The sequence below is a fragment of the Stegodyphus dumicola genome, chromosome X2, assembly GCF_044657685.1.
Source record: "Stegodyphus dumicola isolate Sdum_Otavi_A_Nest chromosome X2, ASM4465768v1".
Taxonomy (NCBI): Eukaryota; Metazoa; Arthropoda; class Arachnida; order Araneae; family Eresidae; genus Stegodyphus; species Stegodyphus dumicola.
In genome coordinates this window covers 66,368,396-66,395,283 of record NC_140781.1, presented here as the reverse complement: position 1 = coordinate 66,395,283, position 26,888 = coordinate 66,368,396, and the positions used below count along the sequence as shown (strand labels likewise).

The following is a 26,888-nucleotide window of genomic DNA, read 5'->3' as shown; positions in this document are numbered from 1 at the left end:
ATGAATCATTGCTCATTGTATGATGCAATAAATTATTAATAATTTTCATAATTTGAACTCATGTTGATAAAGCAAACGTTGAAAAACGCAAAGAAAGGCTGGAAATTAACATAGCGTCCATTCTGAGCCTATCCCACCAAAAAACTTCAAATTGTTTACTATTATAAATTACTTGTTAAATGTTATTTGTCCTTAATCCCCCCGAGCTTAAGCCATCTGCAATAAACAGGAATTATCTACAATTATATTTGTAAAAATATTTATAACAAAAAATGCTGAAATCCTTCTATAAAATGATAATAAATACACGCAATTATTTTGTTTGAACAAAAAGTGAAGAAAATTCAGGTAAAAGTCAATAATAATTAAATCTCAAGTATGAAACTCTAATGTGAAAGTAGAAATTAAACTAAATACTATGCGCTTGGGATTGGAATAGTCTCTTTTATATTACCTATATTTTAATCTTGTTGTTTTCCACTGCATACAAGATATCAAAATTTTAAAAATATTTTCTTCATATTTTTTTTCATGAAGAAATTATTCAAAATTACCTTCTTTCCTATAAAGAGGTTAGAAGTTTACACTACTGCATAGAAAAGAGGTTCAATTGTAACAAATTTTGAACTAAATATTTTTTTTCTCCCTGAACACGCATGCAATCACTCAAATTTCGACGCACTTGCTATTCGCGCGAATGTGCGTTTGTTTGGATATTTGTGCACCGAAACATGAAGCCAAATAATGGAATAATATTTCTTAATTTCTTCGTGTGAAAAGAACAATTTAAGCTCGGCCAGTAACTATTCCAAATGATTTAATGATTAGCATTAATATTCCACTTGGAACTCGATGTCGGTATAAATTAACCGACATTATACCTATTTAATTACATATTTATTAATATTTAATAAATAATTATTAATATTTATACTCACAATTATTAATGTTATACATATTTAATTACATAATTGTTAATAATTCTGGTGCTACTTTGGTAGACGGTTGCACGGATTTTGGCGATTTTCTTTTGGCGCATAATACGACTTATGGTAAACCCATTGCTAGATAAGTTATTTATGGTAACCGATACTTTGTTGTTATTTTATTTTAAAAAATAATGCGTTTTATTATGCATAAATTCCGTGTTTTAAATATTATTTATGGCTTCTAAATATTAAAAATCAATTTAATTTTGCATTTTTATTTGAAATGAAAATTTTTTTGTTTATAATATTTTATATAATTTTATGTTGTGGATGATGTAATTAATGACGTCACCTTGCTTAAAAAGTAATTGGTTTTATTAATATCTTTAAATTTAATCTAATGTTTTAAACATTATTTATGGCTGTTAAATATTAAAATACAATTTAATTTTGCATTTGTTTTAAAAATGATTTTATTATGAATGATTATTTAAATAATTTTAATTCTTTGAGTGATGTAATCGGCTCCCTGATTGGTTACTAAATATTTGTGCATTACCGCGCCATTTTAAAATTTTATTATTGATCTCATCGAATTCCTCAGATTTCACATGGAATGGATATGTCCGTTGCGAAGATGAATAATTACCAAGAATTATTGGTATCGGAATAAAAAAATTGCCCTTTGAGACCTTATTTTGGCCAACCTGTCTTTCCTAATCAAAGATTTATTTATAAATTTTTAATAGCGTCAGAGGAAATTTATTTTAAATTTTTGGAGGAAACCTTGCTAATTGCTTCTTCAATGAAATGCGAGAGAGGTGGATCACAGATAAAAATCGTTAGAAGACCTTTTTTTTTTTTTTTTTTTTTTTTTTTTGGTGGTATACGATATACAATATACGATAGGTAAAATACTTTAAAAAAATGTAAGTACATAATTTTCTTTTACTTTATAACTGTATACTTCAATTTTTATTTAAAAAAATGATAGAATGTTTTCAAAAATTCCTGAAATATTTATTGCAACAGATGTTTTAATGTTAAATAATTAAATCCTATAACACTTATTTTAAAGTATTTGAGTGATATTTTAATTCTTTTAAACGTTAGTATGATGTTTTTAATTTGATATCCAATTAAATGTTGGCGCAATGTTTTTATAGCGGTGTTTTTATTCTATTATATGAAAGTAATAATTTAAGCTTACTTTAGCATTTTATACTCTTAGTAAAGGTATTTATTTACATTTGCCAGCCATCTTAAAAAACAACGTTTTCAACAAAAAATTAATCCATTATTTTTAACGATATTTATTTTTTTAAAGTTTCGAATACTTTACTATATGCGTAAAATACGTAAAAACAGCATTTTTCAAGATGGCTGACGACTGTAAAAACCGCGCCAACAATTGCGCCAATGTAAATCGCCAAAAATCCGTGCAACCGTCTACCAAACTAGTACCATAATTCTATACATAATTATTAATATTGCATTTGGAAATCGATGTCGGTATAAAATATTATTTCATTTAAAGATTTTTTTTAAAATTCATTTTAATATGTGAGCTAAAGTGCAGCAGCGTAATACGAATACGAAAGTTTAGAAGTGTAAGAGAAAGCGAAGAGGAAGTCTATTATTTAACTCCATAATTGTCTATATATGTTTATGCAAAGATAGCTAGTTAAGTGGCTTAATTGAAGACCACCAAAAATTATCGTCTCTAAATAAATATATTTAAACGAATATATCGGGACTTTGCCTGTTTGCTTTGTGGAAACATACATGAAATAATGAAAATAACTTATCTTCTAATTTGCGTATTCATGCATTATTCTCAAAGATTTCTCCATATCCCAAATTAAAGCAAGAATCATCTAAAATTTGAGAAAATAAATCTCATTTTAATATGAAAAATAAGTAATACTGCAAGAATCATGTCAACTTACTTGTTCTGCTACGCTACTACTTTCTACAGCTGCATCCAAGGCGGAACATCCGATGCCAATAACACAAACCTTTTGTCCAGCGAACTCATCCATCTTTTTCAAACTATGAGTATGAATAACCTTTCCTTTGAACTTTTCCAATCCAGGAAAACTGCATAGCTTTGGATAGGTTATATGACCTGTGCAAACCATCACACCGTCAAAAATGTCACTTGTTATTTCCCCATTTAACGAGTTTTTAACTTTCACTTGCCACTGTCCGGTTTTGTCGTAATCTATAGACTTCCTGACACTGATAACTTCTCGGTTGAAGATCATATGCCTGAAGCAGTCACATTTATCTCCGATATCTTTGAAATATTTATAACACTCTGAATGCCGCATATAATTTGCGTATTCCTTTTTCGGGGGAAAATTGCTGAGAGCTCCCATTTCTTTACTATGGTTAATAACAGTTGTTGGCATTATGGAAGGCACGCCATATGTAGCTTCTTCTCTGTAGCACCACGTTCCACCAGGACCAGAGGTTCTCTCATAGCAAACAGGTTCGATGTCTACTTCTTTCAGTGCTCTGATAGAAGACAAGCCGCTGAATCCTCCACCGATAATTGCAATTCTTTTTTTAATACGCATTTTCTGTCTGTAAAGAAAAAAAAAATTCCTGAGAAATTATAGTAAAAAGTTACGTCCTACTTTTTTTAAATATACATACACGTAAATGAATACTCTCTTATTGATATATGTATATATTACTTAATTAATTAATTTTCTTAGTTACTAAATATTTTCTAGTCTCATACACTACTAGTGATAAATTAAAATAAAGTCAGAAGAAAATGTTAAAATTGGCTTCGTAATAAGCTTTTTAGAATAAGGAAAAAAATTAAAGAAAATGATATGAAGTACTAAGTGCCGAATGAAAATGAAAACTAAATTGCATTCAATTCCTAATAAATTCTTTTTAAATTTTTTAATTTCTTACCCAAATTGTTGAACTTTTCTTTTGATATTGAAATTCTACGCTATCCTGCGACGACAGTAAATATTAGACACTCTCTAAGCAGAATATTTAATTACTGTTTTTAACATGAACTTCATCTATCATGTAGGAAAATAAGACTAAATATTCATGGTAAAGGCTTGCTTTATTTTCTATAGAATAATTGATATTCATATTAAAAGTCTAATGCAAAGAGATGCTCCGAAATACAAATAAACTTGCATATATAATTAAGAATCCATTTTAACAATACCTAAAAAATTAAGACTATTAACTTTCAAATCTTCGAAAGATTTGCAAAACGAACTCAAGTAATGAAATTGTTAGTGTCTCCTTATTAAAACTAGAATACAGAGCTATTTTCCTTTCAGGACACATAATTTTTTTAAGATGAGAGAACAACATACTTTTGAAAGATGATATACGTGTGCAACTGCTTTTCCCCCTCTGTTTCTAAACAGAAGAAAGATACAGAAGAAAATCCTTAATCCAAACTGCTCTTCACCTGTGTTCTAAGCGAATGCTCACATTTTTTGATCGACAAAAAGTTCAAATGCGCTGATTTCCATCGAAATTGCCTTGTGAAGTCATATGAAACCGTGAACTACTCAAGCAGATTTTTTCCTGCGTCTTTAATCTGCTACTTTTTATTACCTGATTTTTGTTTCACTAATGTATCGTGAGCAGTATGCACTTTTTTAATAGTTCTATTATTCAAAAAGCCTTTGCCTCAAGGAATATGCATAATACAGGTATAATAATTTTACGACGAAGCTGAAATTTGTCCCACATTCTATATCAGTATATTTAATTCGACTTTCACTAGACATCGATTATAGTTGCGTTACAGAGAATGCGATTTAAGAACGAAAGAAATTCAACGGAGATTAGCTGTAGAAAAATAAAAAGCATTTTCATTTAATCTAATCGCTAGAAACTTACTGTAACTGTCGTAGAGGCCTTTAAAATCATCATGAAATGCAAAATAGGTAAAAAATAGTTAGGTTTAAAGACAATAAGCTGAGTTTTACTATACTTTTATTCTTCTAAACAATATTAGCTGAGATGCATTCTTAATCTTAACTGGCAAAAAATGCTGTTTTTGGCATACTGTGCTTCATGTTTGACTGCTTCTATGTACTATTATGGGATATTAATTTCATCATGGTTGTAAGTAAAGGAAGGGGAAATTCGGAAGAGTAAAATGAAGTTTCTTTCTTACTATGACGCATCACTGAACTGTATTAAGATCTGAAATCTCTGATGAAGTTATTCAAAACATGAACTTCGATATTCGTCAAAATAAACGGATCCCCGGAAAAATATTCTGTACACAAAAAACGAGAACTTAACGTAGCTGATAGCTCTAAATTGTCATAAATTACAATTAGCATAAATTTCATGCTGATATTCTTTAAAAGCTGAAAATAAAAAATTCCTCTATGGAAGGAAGAGATGGGAAAGACTGATTTAGAACTGGTCTAGAGTAAATACTGTTATCATTTAGGATTCTAACCAAGAATTTAAAATAAGACCTTATGGACAGTTACTTGTTTTATCCTTTATTTGATGACACGTTTTATTTCATTTCTATTGCCTTAAATTTTGGATTTATTAGAGCAATGTCTTGTCTTTAAAAGGTGAAGGAATTCATAACTGATATGAATATCAAAGCCGGGTTGTGTGAGGCAGGTGAGGCATTTGTCTTACGTGAACTATTAGAAAAAGCGCCAAATTAGCAATGTAAAAAAAAGGTTGCAATTGTTTATTTTCAACTCTGAACGCATCAAGAAGTGCGGTTTCAAAACACCATGTTTAAAGTAATAAAACTTTTCTCAGCTAACATTACATGTGATAATTTATAAGAAATATATTCTTTCTTGATATATCTTTCATTCTCTGTGCTGTCATAATTATCATTTAATAAAGCCCTCTTAATGCTGTAAACATTATATTCTTAATGATTTTATTCTCCTTGTTATATAGTTGGTTATCTTATTTCCATTACATATCTTTCATAATAGCCAACTTCTGGAAAGAACTGCGTCTTCCCGTTTACGCATGACACAGTATAATCGCAACACAAAAGGCAATAAAATTACACGAATGTGATAAATACATACGAAAATTACTCAGCAAAATTATCAAAATATCATATTATTATTTAACTGCAATCATGTTTCAGTTCCTGGAAAGAGGTTAAGGAGAATTTTCTATTATAAATAATCTGGTTGTACGTTGTTCGTTTTCAAGAGTCGTTCGTTTAAACCTGCTATATACACTATTTTCTAATACTAAAATTTATTACTGCTACCAACATATTCAAATTGATTTAGATTTATGATAATGAGCTCCATAAACTAAACTTGCCTAGAGTAGCCATATTCCTCACATTAGTAATTCCATTCTGTTTTTATTTAATTTGTCAATATTAATTAATATTAATATTTATATGGATATAGCATGTTATCCAGAGTTCATTAACTGTCACCTAAAATTTGATTCAGCAAATATAAAACACAGAATCGCATTAAATTGGCATCGAAAGTTTAAACACGGGTATCTAAAACTTTGAATTTTATTGTGGAACAATTAGAATAAAATTGTTGTTTCGGCTTATTCTGAGGTAACTGCTGTGAAGATTGCAAAAGCACCGATATTCATCGATATTAGTAATACCGAGAAAATATTTCTCATACTGTTAATAATTGTAGTAATCAAATGTTTTTAAATTAATTGCAACAAAATATATAGTAAACGTTTTTTTAAACATTTTATTAAATTAAAAACTGAGCTAAAATATTGGTACTATATAAAATAAATCCCTATTTGACTACCAGTGGCCAAATGAATAAGCTCACGGAACACTACTAATTCAACATTGTTCAAATCCTAAGAAACGGGCGTGATGCATTAATTCTTTCTTATTTTTGCTGTAATGTAACAAAATACAAACCAGTTTACCGTAGAGAGTCTTCCACGAAGGCCCTTCTCTCAAACAGATTGTCTTGCCCTACCTAACCTTAATCAATTAACCAATGAAATAGAAAACTTATTTTATTATTAACAAAATAAGAAACTTTTATATTTTAAGTGGGTCAGAAAAATCAGTATCCTGTATATTATGTAATTTTCATGTCGTTTGCTACTTAACATTTATATTAATACTTCAAATTTATATCAAGCATCAAAAGATAAATTATTAGAAAAGGCTGAAAATAATGACATCTTGAAGCAAATACATTAAAAAAATGTGAATATTATTTGTATAAAATTTAATATTGCAAAACAACGTGAAACATAAATAAAAACTTTGTATTAAAAATGCAGTAGTACATAAAGTTCCAGCCTTAATACAATGAATTAACCTGTGTTCGAATGTCAGTGAATTGTCTGGTTGCAAACATACGTTTTCATGTTTTTTTTTAAATGTGTAACGTCAATGACAGCTATTTTCCGTTAGAAATCCTTCAAGAAGACATCCTTTCCTCAGACAGACAGCTCTTGTGCACATTAAATATCCTCGAATATATTAAACAAGCAAACAATAATAAAGAAGAACAATCACTTTCTATTTAATTTTAAAAATCATTTACTTCTGAACTTGCAGCGGCAACAAATTTAGATTCTTTAAAAAGAATTTCCTAATGCGCTAAAGTAGTTTACATCAGTTAAACTTGAATTCGAAAGTTGGTGTTTAGTATATTTTAAGTAATATGAGATTGTAGAATCATTAGGGTTTTTGGACGCTGGAGAGGCGAAAAATGAGCAATGCCCTTGCGGGGTTTCGAACTCCGGACCTCCCGAACATGCGCTGTGCTTCCAGTTACACCCCGAAGGCACACGGAAAGAAGGGAGAAAATACTTTATAAGATGATTAACGATAAGAGGAGCTTTAAAAACTTAAGGTAATAAAAATTACGTAAGATCTTGTCTTGTGGAAAACTTTCAATCACGCTATTCTATCTATAGAATATCAATTAAATAACGAAGCAGAATTTCAAAACATTATTAAAGATTGTTCTTCATTAAAAGTAAGAAAAATTAAATGCTTGAACATACTTAGTTTAACGCTTTTTAGATTAATTACATTACTATTTATGCTATTTCAGTGTTATTATTATCAAAAAGGTAAATTTTAATTTTAGTGTTCTTTAGCCCACCAGCGGCCGAGCGGTAAAGGCGCTGAACACTGGTAGTTCGGTCTGAGGTTCGAATCCCGCGAACGGGCTGGCTGCATGGGCGTTTTCGTGGTTTTCCCCATGTGTAACGTGTATACGAGCCAGTTTCCCTTAGAAAGTCCTCCACGAAAGGCATCCCTCCCTTTAGGCAGATAGCCCTCGTGTGCTTTGCCATAATTAAATACACCAAATACACCAATAGTGTTCTTTATTTTTAAAAGTTTTAAATATTACTTATATGATTTCTCTGAATGTATAAAGCTACAATTAAAATATTATAACATTTATTTAGTCACTTTTGATGAATTTATAAGCATGTATATATATGTTTATATTTATACTTAATTTGACTTTCTATATTACATTTTCGTCTCGGAGAGAAAAACATCTAGGCGCGGCTCTAGTGAATATACTACTTTTTAACTAAATACCATTGATATTTCATTTAGCATCATGCTTAACTCTAACTGAGATTTAAATGCTTGAAAAAGCTTGCGAGTCATTCAGCCTTTGTTTGGGATCGATTCGAAATGAAAATGCTTATAGCATTTTGTGGAACAAGAGAATACTTTATTTCCTTCGAAGGAAGTCATTCTGCTCATACCTCTTTTGTAAAATACCCTAAAATTATTGCAACGAATGTTTATTTTACTTTATTTGAAAACTAGAATTTGTATCATTTGCACTGAATTCCTAATTTGGAACTGGTGAGAAAAACGGCTGCATCATTAATTTAGAGATATTAGCTAAACTTGTAGAATCATTAGGTTAATTGGAAAAGCCGGAGAGATGAAAAATTAACAACGCCTTCGCCAGGAATCGAACCTCGGACCTCTGAAATACCGGCTCAGTGTGCTGACCACTACACCACTACACCACGAAGGCACGCTAGGAAGGCGGAAGGAATACCTTTTAAACTTTAAAAACATTTCCTTTCATTTTGAACTAAATTCTATGAAATACGCTGCGCCATATAACAGCGGATTCAATAGCGGATCAAAAATAGTGATTTGTAAGGGATTGTTAGGCTTAATCTTAATATAAAACAAATACGAATTCAACTGAATACGAAGTGTGAAGAAACTTCTCTGAAAAGAAGCACCTTATCTGGATAACTTTTCGGTTTCGTAAGAGATTATACGTCATCAAAAAAGAGATAAAATTTGCAAGAATATAATAATACGTATTAAAATTAAAAGGAAAATGATTAATTGAAGAAGGATAGAGCTAGAAAATTGTACTGAAGTGTTACCATAAAAAAAAAATGTCTTGTCAGAAGGGGTCTCGAGATTTTCTATGGAAAATGGATTTTGGAAAGCATAGCTTTAAGTTTAGAAGCTAAAAAATGGTAAGGGAAAGAATGTAATTAAAATGGCTATTTTATTTAAGGTAACATTTGTGAGGATAAAGAACGAACATGTATAAATTTAACCCTTTGCTTTTCAACAACTGATTTCAGTACTATTGGAATTCACAAACATTATAGTATAGAATGCAATACTTAAAACTTTTTCCAGTTTGGGATGTGACTCGACTCATAAAACTAAGCGCAGATACTACGCTAAATTTTACACAGCTTTATATTGCATTTTGATTAGCAGATTTCTTATTTTAAGTCAGTGCAGGTCAAACTTTATGAACTTGAGTTCATGCTTAGTGGAGCGCAATGAAATCTGTATGACTTTCGTTAAACCAACCTGAATTACTTTTTTCGTACCAAACCTTTTTTTAGATTTTTTTAGCGCACTATGTGGTTATTTAGATAGAAACCCAAAACAGTTGATTAGTCAAGTGATATATATATTTCATAATCGCTTCGCAAAAAATAATCTTAGCATGAAATCAAATAAAAAACTGCTATAGATTTAGAATACCAGAACTGCTATAAGTGTTAGGAAAGACAAATTCCTTAGCTATTTAGAGCTTCTTGATAAGGAATATACCCCAATGTGGAACTAGAAGTATCATTTTTAGGATCCGTCATCGATGTGGATCAAAGGTCAGTACTTCTTATTACCAATTACAGAAGACTATATTCAAGTTAATGCGCGTAATGACTTTCGAACGTTGGCAATATACTATAGCAAAGCCTTTGATAATTACTCTATGATTTATTTCGAACTCAATCTATTAGATGTGGCTTGCTTTGTGTAAATCGTTTATAATAATCAAGTAACAACTTATAATATTCTGATAGCAAGATAAATAATATTAGGATGTTTCTTGTTATATTCAAATAACAAGAAAAATGACATTCATTTTTAAGATTAAAAGAATCATATCATATGATTAAGGTATGTCATTAACGTATTTTATGTGTGAATTATAAGAAAGACTCTGCTCTAAAATACAGAAAAAAAACTCTTGATTTTATTTCAGATTTTATCAGTCTATTGTTTTGATTATTGTATAATTATTTGTTTAATTCTATTCCATAAATGAATAATAATTTATATATTTATAAGCTATTAATTTTCACCTGACTCTCTGAAGCCGAAATTGCCAAAAGGCATGCAAATGAAATTTTATTTTAGTACTGTTGTTTTAACAATTATATAATCGGAATAATTACTTCGTTCATAAAAATGTTCCAATGGTATCATAATATTGCTTTCCTTTTTAGCTTTAATACGTCAGTGAATCAAATTAGTAGTATACATTAATTTGTAATGTTCAATTTAAAGTAGCCTTTTAAATATAGTTTCCATAATTTGAAATTATTTCAAGTTTCATTTATCAGTTACTCTCTGTACTCTCGTTATTTCTCTCCTCTCAAATTTTGAAGCTCTATAATTATTACCAAAAAGAAAAAGAAGAAGAAGATAATTAGCAAGTAAATATGCTAATTACCCATCATAACCCAACATGTTTATATTACATGGCCTTATTTTCCTACTCATATTAGAAATCTATTTTTATGAACAAATCATTGATCCTCAGTCTTGCATTCATTAAATGTCTTTCCACTTCAGTCGGAGAAGGCTCATGCTCCAAAAATGAGTTACGGACCATTTAATTGTGAAACCTGAGACTAGAAGGAAGTAACGCTGATGATACCATCTTTTGATTATGATACGCATCTATAGCATAATCATTCTTCTTTCGAAGGTCACAGACTTGTAACTTTATGTAATAAACTGCATCAGCTACATATCTAATAGACAACATAATAAACTTTAAAACAGTCATTCCTTATCAGTATGAAAAATTATATCTGTCAATAAGACAGAGAAAGATGTTTTAATATCACAAGAACATCATAAAAGAATTATCTGCATTTCAATACTAGAAAAACTAAAATCTGCTGACATAGTTTTATAATACAGATTAGCATTACAGTTTTAACTGTGCGTGCCTTGTTATTTTTGTCTTTTATAGCAACTGATCCTTCTCATAATTTAGAAAAGTTTCAAAGTTTTTTATTCAGGAAAAATTAATGTAAAAAGATTTCTGAAAGGTAATTATTAATATCGGAAACGGATGTCGTCATTCAGTACATTTAATTCTCTATTCAATAAAAAGTGGAAACTGTTCTTTTCCCGAAACTGATAATTGCGTTTATTTGAATAAATGCTACTACATGGCCTATTTTACTTCTATTTTTAATTATTTATTTATTTAAGTTGGTTTTTCTGTTCATACATCAGAACTGAGATTTCTTCTGCACCTGGAAGAAACGTCTAAATTAATACACCTTGCTTTTTAATTCCTTCTTTTGAATTTTCTTTTCTCCTTTTTCTTCAGAATCTGTGATTTATTCTAGCGCAATTTGCAAGACCAGTGCTTGAACACTTTACGGTTAACAGCTTCGTTTTTTATCCGTGCTCCTTTTGTTCCATTTGTTTATCCCTAATAAAAAGGTTCATTCCGATTGGCTGAATGAGACATGCCAGTAACAGAACTGCCTACAAAGGATGGTTTTATGAAAAAAAGTGCATTGTAAACATTTTCGGACATAAGAATCTTTACTATAAAGGGAATCTAACATTTAATAAAAGAGGAGCTAATAAACGGTGTGTTAAAAGAATATATTTCGTTTCGGAAGTTTACTTGATGAATGTTATACTAGCATTCATCAAATGCACTTCCGGAACAAGGAAAAAAGTAATGAAAGCAAAAATTTAATTCAGACAGTTGTAAGAAATTATGGCATTCTATTATCTGTACTCAAGTTGTGTAAACTGTTAACACCTCTAAGTAACAACTGGAAGATCTGTGATTCAAATACCTGTAATGCACTCAGTTGAATTTCTATGTTTTCTGTTCCGAAATAACTAATAGCTTCTATGGAATAACCACACTGTATTTAACGAGAAGCATTCGCTTTGTGTATTCTTTATTTCTTTACAAAAAATTATCTTTTCACATATTTTACAATACAATAAGAAAATCTATGGTAAATAATATTTTTAATGTTTTATGCAAAGAAAGCTCATTCTGTACAGTACAAAAGCAAAGCTTCTTAATAATTATCAATAGAAATGCGACTATTCCATGCATAGATGCATCATGTGCAGAAAATACATTTTAATGAAGGCGAATTAATGATAATACGATAAACCGTGCGCCAAACTGAAAATTAACAACAATGAAAATGAAAATTTACGATATTTTTTCCCTCTCTCGCGACAGCAAATACGGTTTTTGAACTTTAATTATTATCTGCAGAAAAATAATCCACTTATGAAAAAAAAAATAACATTAATAAATCATAAAAAAAATTAACTTGATAAGGCTGCTTCTTACGGATTCTTAATGAAACACGCGATTTTTACTATAAATGCAGGAAAAAAATAACACAACTTGCAAACAGGAAAACACAGAGAATTTCTCTTCAAGATTAGACTAGATTCTTGGAACATGATAAAGCACACGAAGGTTGTCTGGTTATGAGAAGAAATCCCTTGCGTGGAAGAATTTATAAGAGAAACTGTCTTATATTCACGTTATACATGGAGAAAACTACGAAAATCAATAAAGCAGCTAAAAAGTTAGCCTGGGATCGAACACTGGTCGAATTCCTAGCATTCAGCGCCCTTGCCCACTCGGCTAGCGGTTGGGCTTTCATTATCTCCAAACCAAAAAAGTAATTCTTTGTGAATGAATGAGCTGAAAGCCATAGAATCTGATTTAACCTGAATAAGATGACGATTAATTTCGCTTAGAAAAATCGCCCATGAGTGCTTCTTTCCTAAAGCAGATAGTGTTTGCATATTTTGTTGTTAACTAAATTTCATGGCGTATAAACAGTATTGTGTTTAAGGAAGGGATAAAAAAAGGATATTCATTCCGGTTTAAAATAATTTTAGCAGTGGCATTCTTTTTCCAAGTAACTTGTAAATATTTGCATTTCCAAGTAATTTGCCAATTTATATGCACTTTTCTTCCTCAAAAATATTTAATTTTTAACTCTTTTATCATTTGAAGGAATTATAATTTAAAAAAAAAGGAATGCCATTTCTTACGGCACGTCCATGGTAGAGTTATTTATGAGTGACTGGAGATAATAGCTTTATGGCATTTAAGAATCTGAGTCTGATTCCGTTTTGTAATATTCAAACGCTGTAGGTAACTATACTGTTACCACTAAATCAAATCTTAACTTTTTCTTTAAGTAACTAATATAAGTCTTTCATTACATTAACAAAAACCAAGATCTGATTTAATGAAGACTGAATACAATATTAGTTTTAAATATATTAATATTTGAATGAAACTGTAGATGAAATTATTAAATTAAAAAAAATTAAAAGATTATTTATCTGAGAACTTATATCATTTGCTTGCTCATATTATGACTTACAATATTTCTGATAAAAACTTTTCTACTCATTTACAAGTTATATATTTTCAAACTAAAATTAACAGATGAAATACGTACTTATTTTCATTCGAGTATAAGAGGAATTTAAATATATCTTTTCCGTTTATTTTTTCTATTATATATTCAGGGTATTATTTATTTTTCTACATTATTTATATGCAGAAAATTAAAAATGTAAATATGATTTTAGTATTTATTTATTCTCCTCCCACTTTCAAAAAAAGATCATATATAAACCTTAAGATTTACTGTAAACTATCTTCTAGGTTTTCCAATACAGAATAGGGCAGACTAGCATTGGTAAGATTAAAATTACAGTAATAGCTATGATTCTGACGAAAAATAATCCAGATCTTTATAATTATAATTTATTGAATCTCTTGCCTCAATAATTTTAAATGTTTAAGAATGTTCAGTAAAATATCAGTTTTTCGTTCTTGATTGTTGCATTGTTAACAAGAGCTATAGTAGATTTGATTTCAATTAATTATTAAATATTATATTTTAAAGAAACAGGTCTTCTTATTATATGGATATTCTCCGGGGTGAGTGTGAAATATTGGATTAGACTCGCCTTTCATTTATCAGTAAAAGGTCTATTTTTTCTTTACTTTCTATCTTCCCCCCTTTTTTTTTCGAAAATTTCCAAAACTTTTAAAGCATAGCATTTAAACTGATTTCTTCATTTAAGTGAATTAAATTTTTCATATGCAATTGAAGAATCTTCTGAAAAATTATTCCTTCTTAGATTTCTTAGACTTAATAATGATATTTTCAGTTAGTAATAAAATCGTAAGTTCTTCTGTATGAGTATTCCATTATGAGGTGATGTATTCCAAATTCGTCTAAATAAAACAACGAGAAAAGAATATATTTTTAATAAATCAAAATTATATTAGCATTGAGATTTCAGCAATATAATTTAAATTTTATTAAAATTTTATTTAAATTTAAGCTTTAAATTAAATTAAAATTTAATCATTCAGAAACATGCCCATCCTGTTGAACAACCTCTTGGCACGAACCCCTTGATGAGATGTGTAACATCCGTTTTTCATAATTATAATTTGTTGTTTATTATTATTATTATATATATATATATATACTAAACTTATTGTAAATTTTTGTCTTTTTTATTATTACTATCAATATTATGAAATAACATAACAAACTTTTTTATTATTCTTTTCAATTATAATCTGGTGTGTTGGGTTTTGTCTGTTCGGGAGAGAAATTATGAATTTTTTGGGGCTACTTAGTATCATATAGCGTAGTCAGTATTCGTGTTTTTACTATAAGAATAGACATCCCTTTTAACTCCTTCTAACATATTAGTGAACCATCTTATAACTTTAATCTTGCATTTTCAAAATATCTCTTATGGGTTATGTTATCTATATCAAATAATACCTAAAGCACGAAAATATTTGTAAATGTATTAAAATGTTCTACATGAATTTAAAAGGCTTAGTTTCTATATTAATAATAAATGCCACGGACGATAAAAGTCAAGAGTCTTCAATCAGTTTTTACCTAATGGTAATGTCAAATTATTAATGATATGGAAGCATCATTACTTGACTCCTGTTACCATTTCAGGAAAATTCGATATGTATTAATATGCTACCAATATACTATTTAACTGCCTTGCAAAACTAAAGGAAAATTTTTGCTTTATCATATTAAATAAAAATTAATGCGTCTATGCCCGATCAATAAGGATTTATTTAATTATCTTGCAAAATAATTTTGATATTGGAATAGAAAGCTGGTTTCGGTGATTATACTAACACGAATAATTTTTTACTATTCTAATCTCGTAGAAAAATTCAATAATTTTATATTACTTTATGTATTTAAAAGATTTAACATGCATTGCTAGAAAGTTAATCACCAGTGTTATCATACAGGTATACACTTGAAACACACCTGTATATAGCACTGAAACACACCATCATACAAGTATATAGCACTTCTTTAAATAAATACAAAAATGATTTAAATCTTTTTCTTAATTTTTTCTTTATGTTTTACTGTACATTATTTCCTCATTTTTTAATTTTAATTTTAATCATTCTTGAATATCTTAAAAGATAACATAAAGTTAGCAAACTCCAGAAACATTTTTAATCTTTGGAGCTTGATTGTTAAAGTACTTAAAATAAGTCATAAAATAATAGAAAACTTCTCAAATTAAGCTAATTCTTTTTTTGTTAACCATAAAGCTTTTTCTTATTTTACAATTAATAGCTGAAATCTTTAAAAAAAAAAAAAGTATTATTGCGTCATTACGCTTAAAATGCGTAATTAAACTTTCTTACCTTTCTTGAGTCTAAGGAGCAATCTTATTCCTACAAACAATTTAAAATAATTCCAATTTACGAATGATATAAATTTAATAATATATAAATTTATTTACTAGAGCGAATAAAAAAGCAGATTATTTATTTATGTTAATTTCAAAACACTGTCTTCCGTGGAACTACACACCATGCCGGTCTTGTAACAATATCACAAATGAGAGAAAAACACACTGTTATAGCCATTTAGTCTGTTCCGGACGAGAGACTTCGGAGAGTCGCTTTTGAATTAAGCCTTCATTTAGACAGGGCATAGCTGTTCCGCCTATAACCTGTCTAAGGATTTGCAAATAGAATTAGTTAAGTAGTAATAACACATGTATTAAATCGAAATTCACTTCTTTAATGTAAGTGTGAGCAGAAGCTGTGTTTGTTGTTTTGGTAGATGTTCTTGAATTTCGTGAGACCTATGCTAATTTCAGACTTATGCAAGAATGGAAGTAGCGGAACGTTTCGTGACAAAAACTTATTTTTTTCAAGTTGAATGCAAACAAAATTTCCGTTTTCATTAATATGTTTGCTTGAGATTTAGAAATGCAGCTATTTTTCTGCGCTTGTTATTTTCGCTAGAAAGCAGAGGATGCTATTTTAAATCAGCATAACATTCTCATATTTCACTTTTCAGGTTACATTACTGCTTTCTTCACTCAAACCCCACTTTTGTTCTAAACGTTGAAGAAACTAATTTAGCAAGAGTTTTATATATTTAGATGTTCTTAATTATTTATGTTACCTTAAATTATGTTGAATTGTTTGCTTTCGTTTGACAACTGACCATGATTATTTACAGTAACAATTACATCGGATTGGAGTTAAGCTTGTTGCCCTGTGTGTCATCAGGGGGATATGGATGGTGACTACCTGCCTTATTATTTAAAAATATATTATAGGAACCTCTGTCGAGGCTATTTTTTATCCTTTATTTTATATTCTTTCATCATTTTGTTCGGCTGCTCATCGACTAATGACAGAAATGTCGAAAACAGGCGCAGGATAAAAAAATTGCATTTAATTAATTTTCATTTAAATTACATTCTTTATTTTGCCTCCAGTGTTTCCTCCGGAGAGTTCTAATAACACTACAAACAAACTGAATCTATTTGTTTCACCTCGTTCAAAACACATAAATAAATAAATAACGTCAGCCGCATGAAAATTACTCTGAAAAAAAAAAGGACATTTTTAATAATGTGTTATTTTAAATTTAATATTTTCACTGCATTTTTTTAATAATATGCTATTTATGTTAATATGCTTGAATAATATGTTACAGTATATTTATTGAATATATGCTTGAATAATATTTATTCCTATTATAATAGTTATATAATGATTTATTTTGTTTAGATATTTGTTATATTATTAAAATAATATGTTATTTTAAAATTTAATCTCTTTTGAGAATGTTTCTCAATCACGTTTTCAAGTCATGTAGCACTAAGAATTAAGCTTCTAGTTTTGGGCTTTAAAACAAATGAAAATCTTATTAACTGTGTCCTCCCTAGGAAATAAATCCGAGCCTTCTAACTGCTAATTTCATGTTTTGACTTTTACATCACAAAATAACAAGGGAGTAACTTTTAATTCCATACAGTTTTACTTCATTATCTTTAAATTAATATTTTTCATATACAGAAACACATTCGAGACTACCTTCAATGCGTTTTAAATAAAATTAGCTATTTGGGAGACATTATAAGTGCTTTACTTAACTACGTTTAAATGAAATAAATGTTTAGTTAAACTAATATTCCCAAGTGCATAAAATCCTCTTCATTGTTTCTGAAATAGTGCAGGCATTCATAAAATTGTCTGCACTATTTAATATTTCAAAAGCAGTCAAAGATTATGCTGTCGAAGAAGTGTTGTAACTTGTAGCACTCTTATGCGTTCGTTCGTAAATTAAAAACTCACTAATAGAACAGAGCCTACATTATCCGAACTGAGCAGAAGCAGCTCGTGTTTCGAAATAAGTTCTGATTTTCGTGTTTGAAAAAGGCTACTTCAAAAAATCTGTTTATTCGACACTACTTATTTTACCTAAATAATTGTTTTCTCCTAACTGTTTTACTTATATAGAAAATTATACTCTTCAATAAAATGAAAAGGAAAATGTAGTATAGTAGTGCTTTATATTTTTAAAAATATACTACATTATCTGACTGCTTTCTCTCTCGTTAAATAATCCCCTTTCTTCTCAACAAAGCTTTGAAATCAGTGTGTCCCACTGAGTTCCATACCGTTTGCTCTGCCTCAGTGAAGGTAATTGCAGTGTCACAAGCATAAAAAGCTACCAATTCATTAAAATAGTCTTCCGTGGACTATAATAACCTTTCATATAATAATCGTAGAGGGGGATGCCTACTTCTGCTTCTCTCTAGCGTTCTCTGTAGTTTTTAATTTTTGATCTATTGTCGGTGTCATTATTTCACTATAGGCTAAAGCACTCTTTACAATCAGCGTTTCATTAAGGTTTATTTATGTTCCCTTACATTTATGAAACCCGGAAGTGTTAAATTTCATACATTCTAGACCACGGCTAACAAACTGAATCACGGCTGAATAGTTTTTACACCTGAATAGTTGAAGAGTATATAAATACAGAAATAGCTTTTATGAAAGGTCATAAAGATCCAAGAACTCGAGGAAAGCGTTAAACATATCCCTGAAGCAACGTGGAGATCCGTCCAAAAAATGTTTAATGAGTGATGTCCACTTTTTCACATAAATGAAGTTCCATCAGAAATAAAAAAAATACAGCATTCATATAAATATCATCAATCCTTTTAACATAGCATCGAAACATTTTAGCAGCTGCTGCAAATCAATGAAAAACAGTACTAAATTTGTCAAGAGGTAAAACTACGTCGCATTTTTCTTGAGTTTCGTCGCGTGTTAGAAAAAACTCGTAAGGAAATAATCTGATAAATAAATTAGATTAAAATCATTGGTTGACTGGTTTGTTCCCTATGGTCAGTTTTTGTTTACGAAATTCAATTAGACCTAGATTTAAAACTGATTCAGAACTGTAATGAGAACCCACAGTTTTATCGGAACTCGAACTTATTTCTGATGACCGGAAAAAACCAATACTTTCTTCTGTTATAATATCGCTGCACCCAGGGAAAGGTTAAAAGTCTCTAGTATTGGTAGTTTTATTTGAATAGGTTAAGATACTGAATGTCGCAGAATGCATAAGGAGTAGTTGCTTAAGTGGAGAGATGTCTTCGCAGAGGACTATCTAAAAGAAACTGCCTCTTACTCAAGTTAAAGATGGGAAAAAGCATTAAAATTAGCCATACAACCAGTTCACTCTCTTGAGTTTTAAGCTGAATTGAACTACCATTATTTAAAGGCCTTAACCGCTTAATTATTGCTGGGGCTATGGCTATAAGGTATTTCTCCCGCTTTCCTAGCGTGCCTTCGTGGTGTAGTGGTTTTGCACGCTTCGTCATTATTCCAGAGGTCCGTGGTTCGATTCCAGGCGAAGGTGATTGCTAATTTTTCATCTTGCCTGCTCCAAAAAATCCTAAAGTCTCTACAGTGGTATCCGAACTAAAAGACTGGTGGATGAGGATTCTCCCCCACCCAGGATTTGGCGATTAGGTCCCCTAAAAACCCCAGTCACCCTTTAAAAGGGGGAGTATATAAGATATTTCTCCTGCCTTCCTAGCGTGCCTTCGTGATGTCGTGATTCTGCACGCTGGGCGGGTAATCCAGAGGTCCGTGGTTCGATTCCCGGCGAAAGCGTTTGCTATTTTTCATCTTTCCTGCTTCCCAAAATATACCTAATGTCTCTACATGGCTTCATCTGCTATTTGATTTCCCAAAGAATAAATATGCTTCAAATACACTTTTGTTGTTTCCGCCATCTATAACATATATATATATATATTACATACATGTTATAGAAAAGTTCTTCAGGCGATGTCTATCATAAAGTAGAGAGTCAACGCGAGCTTCATTATGAGCAAGTACCTAATTACAAAGAGAACCCAAGAAAACACTTTCTAACATCTAAATTTATTTCATGTAACTACAGAGCAGTATTTTATCTCGTTGGTTTCTTACGGCTGGTGAAATATGTTTAAAACAGTCACTCTTTTACTGCCAAAAATATAATCCCATAAAGAAATATAATACCATAAAGAAATCCCATAAAGAAAAGCTGCAAATATAAAAACTGAAATGTAATAAAAATTAAAACCAGACAGAAGAATGATGTCAAATATGACTCAAGCCAAAAATCTGTACCAAAACTAATATTGAGCAAAACTACTTCACTAATAGTTTGTGTAGTTCTCCGATTTTGAAGGAGTTTTGAATTTACCCTGGGAGTGGTCTGAGGGTCTTCGCCTCTTACTCCACCACCAACTCTCGAGAAGTCTTTCGTCTTCCCATTAGTTTTTAATGCCCTTCTGACGCAGAGAGATTATACACTTACAAACATATATTTCTTTTCTGGGATTCGAGCCTTGGACCAGAGTAGTCAGCGTTTCTAACCACTTTACAAAACCCCGCTTAATTTAACTTGGATCATTGTCCATCAAAAACACAACAATGGATCAGTGTACATCAAAAGAAATCGGTTGTCTTTTTCCTGCAGTAGAGAATTTTCTCCCTTCTTACCGCGTGTCTTCAGGGTGTAATTGGAAGCACGTCCGGCTAACCTTGGGGATTCCGGAAAAAGAAGACCTTATTGCGACTAAGCTATATTTTGAGGCGTAAACACAATATAATAAACATACATGTAGTATGTAAATATTTTTCTGTTAATGTACTTATTGTCCAAATCATACCTTGTGATATGTTATTGATATGTGGCGACATCTTGTTGAATTCATTGAGATGAATTTGTGTGACAGGCTTATTGAATTTTAGACACATTAATTTTATTGTAAGTTTGTAAGTAAATCATGCATGCACATTCATCTAAATTAATTTCATAGCATTTTAAAAGCACGTTCTATATTGTTTCACATTTTATATCTTTTAAATCAACAACAAGAAAAAATCAAATTCAGGCAGATAAATCAACAACACGCTTAATATTAAATGCCTTTGAAAGAAGAATTATCATTCCAAAGACAGAAAGTATTTGCACATTTTCAAAACTATTTCCATGAAGAAGTGAAAAAAAGCAAATGTTTTGGAGTAAACATTTCTGGCAACAGCTTATTATTTGAAATGGAAAATATCGTGGTGCTTTTAAATTTATTTTTCTTTCAAACTGTCGCATGTAAACAAGCTGGGGATTGAAGGATAAATTGTTGCGCATTCCGGAAAGAAATATTCCTCTTCCATAATTCAAATACGTTGTGAAATAAACGGCGTTAAAATTTCCAAGTGGAAAATAAGCAACGTTAATAATCGAAAAGGGAAAATTCGGCAGTCATTACTTCTACACGGAAAGAAGACTTCAAATGAATACCCGAAACTGATATGTACTGTTTCTAATATTTTTAAAGTTAAATAGTTGCTAATAAGAGAAAATCTGCTGAAGCAGAAATCAATTGCAACGTCTTTAAATACATTTGTTTGAACAATAAATAAAATAATAAAGCCAAGATTTAGAACTTGAGCATATTATTTAGCAGGACATAAATGGAAATATATTGTAATTGTGTTCTGCCTGCTGAAACCTACATTTGTTTGTTATTCTAAGTTAAGTTGGTGAAGCATGGGTTTACCTAGGTGTCTGCAACAAAAAAAACGTCTATTTTTATATCGAAAACGAAGAGAAGAAATGCACAAGTCTGGTTCCGTCAACGTTAAGAAAGTTTCAGTAACAGGTTTACGATTGTCGCAGGATTCTCTTAAAACAGAAAATTAAAAGTAAGAAGAGTAGAAAACTGTTTTGATCAACTCAATATACTATCAAGAGAAAGTTTTACGTCCGACATTTACAGGAGAAACTGCGCTTCTTTATTTCAACAAGTTTCAAATAGTCGAAACAAAACAAGTCACACTTCGAAAAGCACTAGAGCGTTAATTTAAGAAATGAAAAACTGATGCAGGTATTGCATATATACTTTGTCAATGTATTGCTGCGAAGTTACCAAACGTTTCGCGCATGGACTGTTATGCGTTTTATCTCTTAAAAGGAGTTTGTCACGACGTGATGACCACGCATGCGCAGTTTAGCCGAACGACCTGCAACTCCTCTCTCTCATGTGACTTACTAGAGAAGAGTAGGTAGTTAGTAGCGAAGGTAACCCTCTGTATGCCAGCGTGATGATAAACGTAGTTCTATTTTTATTTTTATGTTAATCGTTTGTTCTTATTTTGTTCGTGTGTTAATAAAGTTTTTGGGCCGTTAAATGGCTGGTTTATGTAATGCCCACATTTAGTGCACGTTAAGGAAACACATATCCAAAACCCACCCAAGAAGAAAAATATGACAGTGGTGTCAGAAAAGGACGATATGTCATTCTTCAAAGTACACAAGTAAACGCGTAAGTGAGTCTTCAGAAAGGTAAGAAGTATTTTGTTCAATTTATTTTGTGGTAAAGTGAAATTCAAAGTTACAAAAATGGCTGAAGAGCTAACGAAATCTAAGAAAGAACGGAAAGTTATTCGTTCAGCCATTACTAAAGTAACAAATTCTATTGAATCCTTAATTGCAGCCGGTAACTTTGAAAACCTAGAAGAATCACTGGAAATTTTAAAAGTAAAAGCTATTTGTTTGAGAGCGTTAGATAAAAAAAAATTAAAACTTTGACTGATGTTAATGACATTGAAACCGAAGTCGAAAGTACCTTGGAATACGAAGGAAAAATTGCGAAATTGAGTTTTAGAGGCACAAAATTATTGAAAGATAAGAGAAATGGCAATAATTCGCTAGTTTCTAATGGTTCTTCTAATGATAGTAACAATTTATCTATTTCTGGTGTCAATAAAAGTTCTGATTATAATGTTAAATTGTCAAAGATTATGATTGATAAATTTTATGGAAACGGTGAAGTGTGGTAAACATTTTGCAATTCTTTTGACACGGCAATAAATCAAAACGAAAAACTATCCAAAGTGGATAAGTTTAATTACTTGCTTAGCCTGTCAGGCGGTGCAGCTTTAAAAACGATGGAAGGTTTTTCTTTATCGCCAGAAAACTACGACGAAGCTTTTATAATTCTTAAAGACAGATATGGTCGAAAAGATCTCCTTATTAATTCTTACATGCGCAAACTCTTAAATTTACGACCTGTTCGAAGTTCTAATGATATTAATGCTTTGAGAGAATTATATGACACCTGCAACGTACAAGTAAGTTCACTGAATTCGATTGGATTCAGAACCGAATCGTATGGAAATTTACTGTACCCTTTGTTAATGAAATGTGTACCTCAGGATATAACACTTGATTTTGCTCGTCAAATCGCAGATGAGGAAAATTTTAATGTCGACGACCTCATGAAATTTCTAAAACGGGAAATTGAAAGTCGCGAACGAACTTCATTAAATTTATTTTATTCTAAGAGTTACGGTAATTCTCTCGAAAGGCATCCTCAACCCAATGAAAAGCGAAACAACTTCCACACTCGGAATTCATTCAACGCCAACAAATTTAGTGCCAGCTATTCCCCTAATGTAAGCAAAATTGCAACTGTTCGAACGTTTCCTTGCGTATTTTGTGAAAGCGGAAATCATGTTTCTGAAAAATGCGTTAGGTCCCCGGAAGAATGAAAAAGAGTTTAAAGGCTTCTAATCGGTGCTTTCTTTGTTTCGAAAGGAACTGTAGAACAAAAAATTGTCCTTCTCAATTAAAATGTTCAAAATGTAATTTTTAGTATCATAATATATTGTTGCATGAAGATAAGGAAAAGGTTGTTAAGGAAGAAATTAAAAATAATTCTAACGCCGTAACAGCAAAGATTTCTTCTAAATATTTTACTGTGTATCAAGAAGTTAAGGAATTAATAGATGACTTTCCAACTGTTAAATTTATATGTGATGGTAAATTAATTAATGCAGTAGCAGATACAGGCACACAATTAACTGTTGTCAGGGCTGACATTGTACCAGAAAAATACCGTACGCCACATGGAAGTGTTATCCTCACGTCAGCTTTCGGACAATCTTTAAAAGCTCCTCTAATTAACCTACCTTTAGTAATGTATTCTGAAGATGATAAATTTATGTCACCTATTTTTATAACATGTGCAATGGTGGATAAGTTATGTAATGATTTACTCTTGTCGTTAAGTGCTTTTAATGAGTTAACCCTTTATAAGGCTGTGGTAAGTATACTTCCCAGCAACTTCATCAATTTTTAAATGTCATTGGGAAGCTATTTTGCCATATATGATTAGTGCTGCCATCTCCTGATAACTTCAGAAAACACACAAAAAAAATTACTAATGCAGGATTCCTATGGATGATTCTATTCTGCAAAGGGGTGATAGATGAGATGGACACTTTGAGAAAACGTGTTCGTTCGTTTGATCATTTATTATCGAGTTTATTTGTAGTTATAAACACAAAATTGATAAACTCGGTTATTTATAAGCACAGAAGTTCAAGTTTATGCCCAGTTCTTTACAGTAGGTAAAATTTTGAATTATATTTGACAGTTTTTTGTATTTTACCTCCAGTGGTGATCTCTAATTTGTTGTAGCTGAATTTTATTTTGCACTTGCTATGGAAATGTATAGAAAACAAAAGAAATATACAGCAGAAGAAGCTGTTGAATTATTTTTTTCTCTCCCAAGTGACCCTGAAGATTCAGATGAAGATGCAGATGATGAAACAGGTGAAGAGTTTTCAGTCGAGGAAAAAAGTATTGCTTTATCTGATCCACAGCCAAGCACTAGTAGAGATGCAAATGACGCAATCAAACGAGTGGATGTGAACCAAAGAACTGATTCAAAGTCTAAAATTATAGATGTTCAAAATGACTCTAGTGACACTGAAGAATATAATGCAGATGATGAAGATGACGGCGGCTGGTCTAATGATACAAGGTATTTCGATTCCCATGTTGTTTGTATGGATAGAGAAGGAATTATCAATCCTAGCCTAACACGAACCAGTAGTAAGGACTTTTTTCCCAAATATTCAACCAGGAAATTTTAGAACGTATTGTAGAGGAAACAAATTTATATGCGTCCCAAATCAAAACAAAAAGGCGCTCAGGTCACACTGTAAGTGAAACAACAAAAAACTGGGAGGACATTCATGTAGAAGAATTACAAGCATGGATTGGAATGAACATTATGATGGGAATCATTATGTTGCCTAGTGTAGATAACTACTGGAGTTCTAATCCTGCATTAGGACAACAATGTATTTCACAAATTATGACGTGCAAGCGTTTCAAAAAATAACAGAGGCAATTCATGTAAACGATAATGAGATCGTTCTTCCAAGAGATGACCCAGATTATGACAAACTTCATAAGATTAGACCTCTTATTGAACACCTCAATAAAAAAATTGCCGAAGCTTTCAAACCATCTAGTGTATTGGCTGTTGATGAAAGCATGATACCTTTCAAAGGCCGGTCTACCCTAAAACAATACATGCCTTTGAAACCAATGAAGAGGGGATACAAAGTTTGGTGTCTAGCTGATTCAAAAACTGTATACATACAGAAATTTGACATTTATACGGGTAAAACTAAAGATCAAACTGCAACGGATACATTGGGAGAACGAGTGGTGCTCAATCTAACAAGTTGTTTGGAAGGTACTGGAAGTGTCGTAGCATTTGATAATTTTTTTACGACGGTCAAACTGATGAAAATATTACATGAACGCAACATTTATGCTCTCGGTACTGTAAGAACAAACCGAAGAGGTCTTCCCGCAATAATGAGAGAAAAAGTAAAGCTAGGGAGAGGGGAGTTTCAATTCAAAAGCAAGGAGGACACTGCAGCCATCAAATGGATGGATAATAAACCAGTGACCATTCTTACAACAGTAAATAGCCTAAGTACAACTTCAACAGTCCCGAGGAAGAACAAGGATGGAAGCATTACTCATGTATCGTGTCCAACTGCTATTGCCACATATATTGAGATTATGGGAGCTGTTGATCACTTTGATCAACTTCGAGAAAGATATGAAATAGGACGACGTTCCCGAAAATGGTGGCATCGAATCCTGTACTTCCTAATTGATCTGGTAATTGTGAATGCCTTCATTCTCTGGAAAGTAAGTAGAAAAGATTCAGGACCTCAAGACCAATTACATTTTCGACTTCGGCTAGCACGGCAACTGATTTCTGGATTTTCAAGTCGAAAACGCAAAGGACGACCTGCAAGTTTCCTGAGCAGCAAGAAAACTGTTCCAGATGACGTACGATTGACTAAAGTGGGTGACCATATACCAACTGTACAAAAAACATATAGACGTTGCCGTTTGTGCTCTACTAAAGGACATGAGAAGCGAACAAGATACGTTTGTACAGCTTGCAATGTCCCACTATGTATTAATCCTTGTTTTCTGAAATTTCATGGAAAGTAATAGGTATAAATTCTTAAATTTTTGCATTCAAAATATATCTAATTTGTAATTCCTTTTGTAGAGTTTAGTATTTGCAAATTATATTTCATAAATATCATGTAATGCAATATAAAAAGAAATGAAAAACATGAAATGTGCTACGTTTGAATAGCTCCCAGCGGGCGATGGGAAACATACTTCCCC

The 26,888-nt window shown here is 31.0% G+C and overlaps 1 protein-coding gene across 3 annotated transcripts in view; it reads right to left on the bottom strand.

The window, feature by feature from the left end:
- The window catches only part of LOC118181994 (flavin-containing monooxygenase 5-like), a 72,688-nt gene that overhangs the window by 9,535 nt on the left and 36,265 nt on the right, over window positions 1-26,888 (bottom strand). Inside the window, exons 1-2 of one of the 3 annotated variants that reach the window (XM_035351246.2) lie at window positions 16,205-16,400; window positions 2,879-3,518 (exon numbers count right to left, since the gene is read on the bottom strand). In XM_035351246.2, the coding sequence (XP_035207137.1) occupies window positions 2,879-3,511 (633 nt within the window). In that variant the 5' untranslated portion in view covers window positions 3,512-3,518; window positions 16,205-16,400. Of the gene's footprint in view, window positions 1-2,878; window positions 3,519-4,285; window positions 4,431-16,204; window positions 16,401-26,888 lie in introns of those variants that run through there. The other 2 variants (XM_035351247.2, XM_035351248.2) reach the window with 2 other exon arrangements.